A 2919-nucleotide genomic window follows, 5' to 3' on the forward strand; every position below is an offset into this window, starting at 1 on the left:
ATAATGGTTAATTATGACCCCAAAGTAGGAATGTTATCACTTTTGAAATGCCTTTTAAGAGTTTTTATTTTGAAGTTATATAAAGTCATGTATGTTATCTTTGTAATATATACTTGGAAAATGTAGTAAAAGAAGCATTTGTACTCTTCTTTAGCCAATGGCTAAGTTTCTTTGCAATTGTATGTAGTTTCGGTTGCAGGTAAAATCATTCAAGCTTGACATGATCAATTTTGCTTGGGGAGTGATTCAAATCTCAAACAAGTGTTCTTATCTTGAGATATTTTATCAACAAGAATCATTCAAGCTAGACATGATCGATCTTACTTGTGGAGTGATTCGAATCTCAAATAAGTGTTCTTGCCTTGAGATATTTGATCAACAAGGTAATCCGAATCTTACTCCCCTTGTAGTGATTTCCTTATCATTTGGCATAAGATCTTTCGGACTGATTCCATATCATTTGGTATTAGAGCTTTCCCTTAAACTGATTTTCATATTAGAGTATATATGACATATATATTTGTAGCAACGGTCTTATTTAAAAGAAAAAATAGGATTGTTACATAGAACAATCAACAAAGACGAGTGCACATGCAGCGACGACGGATGCCATCACATTCACCACTGGAGAAGCCTTCAGACTGGCAAACAACATAGCAATTGTGGTTGATCAAGCAAAGGCCATGGAACTTCTGGCTCGGAGACTGGCATACTCGTCCCTCAACCGTACGACCAATCATCTCTTCTGCAATTAATACATATTAGCAACAAAGGAAGAAGAAGAAATGGCAAAGATGGTAGGGTTAGACTTTAATTACCCGAAGAAGAGAAGATGAGGAGGACCAATAGGAGAATGGGGAGGAAGGATTTGTTCATCATCTTTACCTATTATCTTGTTCTTCAAGTTGTGTGCAAAATGGGAGGAGGCACCACTTTTATATATAGCAACCCCCAATTCCGATAACGTTCTTGTTCAATCTCTCACGCACACGGTATACGCTTTGTTCAAGCACACAGTTTATCTTAAACTTTACACGTCCTCTTATAACTACTTAGACACGCACTTTGTAAGTGGTAAAATAAATCAATTTAATCATAACCCAACTGATTTAAACATATATTTTCACTCCAAATATCAAACGATACCGTCCCACAACTTCCATATTGTATTTTTTAACCTCCTTGATTATATTCTCTACTTTCAAAATATAAAAATGGTACATAACTAATTTTTTTTTTCTTTTATGCTATTAAATTTTTTTATGATCTGGTTCATAGATGTCACTTGGCAAGAGTGTGGTCTCGTGACCTTGCCTTCTATGTCTCTATTTCTTGTAGTTTATCTCTTTCACGAGAATCATAGATAAAACAGTGTGCTGAGATAGAACCACTCATCGTTAGCCTCGAAAATCTAAATTCAAAGTTCCAATTTTTGATGTTCACATTTATCACTCTCCAAATAAAAAAAAAGGACAAAAAACAAAAAACAAAATCAAACTTTTAGAAGTTTTAGTACATATAATATTTTATTTAATTATTAGTCTTTCCACTATCCATTTTAGAAATCTATTCATTTTTTATATGAAAATTATTATTACCGATAAAATTAATTTTGAAGGATTAAATTTAAAATGGTAATTTTTTTTTTTTTAAATTTATGACAATTGATAAATTTATTCGATAGTTTATTTATATATTAATCAAATTTAATTTTGTGGAAATGAAATTGGATACAATTGAATATTTTCCTCGAGTGAAGTTATCATTTAAATTATTTAATTTTAAAGAAACACTAAACCACAAATGAAAAAGAAAAAAACCTAAACAATTTAATTTCAAAGAAAACCCTAAATTAAATATATATTTATTTATTATTATTTGTAATTAATTGGGTTACCATAAAATAAATAATTACATAATAAGAATAAATCCATAATAATTTATTTAAATATATTTAATTTATATCTACTTATAAAAGCTTATTGAATGAATAAAATTAAATATAAACTAAAACTATTAATTAATTAGCTAAAAATATGTTAAATATATTTAATGAGTTAGTTAAGATGAGTTAAAAGCTTCAATAAATTATAACCGATTAATTATTTATAATCAATTAATTTCCCTTTAAAAATATAATTAATTTATTCAAATTAAATTAATAACTAATAATAATAATGTAAATTAAAATTAATTAAATTTTCTGTTTAAAAATTAAATAATCATATATATTTTTTTTAATTTAAGAATATTATTAAAACTTATATTTCAAACCATTTTGCATGTGTACTATTCAAAAGAAGCTACCACAATTATGAACTGCGTCATGTTGAACTAGAGACTATGAGTATGGAACACAAACCTATTCCATGATTACTCATGAAGGTGTGTGAGCCGAGAAAGAGAGCATATTGCACATAGATATACTATCGAGATGGATGGATGTACAAGGAAAAAAAATCCATAAATTCACGAACGTAGATGTATCTGAAGTCTTGATGTAAGGATAACGAAGTATAGGGTTGGTCCAAGTTATATGGCAAAGAGTGGTGTGTGCACAAAAAGGTTAGTGAATGCTCGATGTAGCATGGAAATTCTTCTTTGGCCAATGCCATATGGAGGAACCATCAAGTCGAAGAGATGTTCTAGAGTGAAACAAATGAAGTATGAAACTATTATTCCTAATTGCCTTAAGATCACAACTTTTGAAAACGAATTTAAAATGATACGATACATTATTTGTTTTGGACAACTATGTCCTTAAGTAAATGTTCTTGCATTTTCTCGTATAATTTACTTGTAAGTGAACCAACATGTTCACTTTTTTGGATTAGGGCATCTATAATCTAGTTTGCCCACTTAGATTTATGCTCAAGCTAAAAGTCAAATTCTATCACCCACGATTTTCAACGAGCTTAT

General features: G+C 29.3%; 1 protein-coding gene across 1 annotated transcript; it reads right to left on the bottom strand.

Annotated features, from left to right (window-relative positions):
* Positions 1–473: 473 nt before the first annotated feature.
* Positions 474–879, bottom strand: LOC111777583 (defensin-like protein 1). The gene is made up of 2 exons (XM_023657240.1): positions 819–879; positions 474–745 (listed from the first exon to the last, which is right to left on the bottom strand). The coding sequence occupies exons 1-2, from the start codon at positions 877–879 to the stop codon at positions 573–575; spliced, it is 234 nt and encodes a 77-aa protein (XP_023513008.1). The 3' UTR covers positions 474–572.
* Positions 880–2919: the final 2040 nt, after the last annotated feature.

This window comes from Cucurbita pepo, chromosome LG16 (genome assembly GCF_002806865.2).
Source record: "Cucurbita pepo subsp. pepo cultivar mu-cu-16 chromosome LG16, ASM280686v2, whole genome shotgun sequence".
Classification (NCBI taxonomy): Eukaryota; Viridiplantae; Streptophyta; class Magnoliopsida; order Cucurbitales; family Cucurbitaceae; genus Cucurbita; species Cucurbita pepo.

Coding starts and splice junctions, on each gene's coding strand:
- LOC111777583 (XM_023657240.1), bottom strand. CDS start 879: ATGATGAACAAATCCTTCCTCCCCATTCTCCTATTGGTCCTCCTCATC. Junction 746..818: donor CCTCATCTTCTCTTCTTCGG/GTAATTAAAGTC, acceptor TATTAATTGCAG/AAGAGATGATTGGTCGTACG.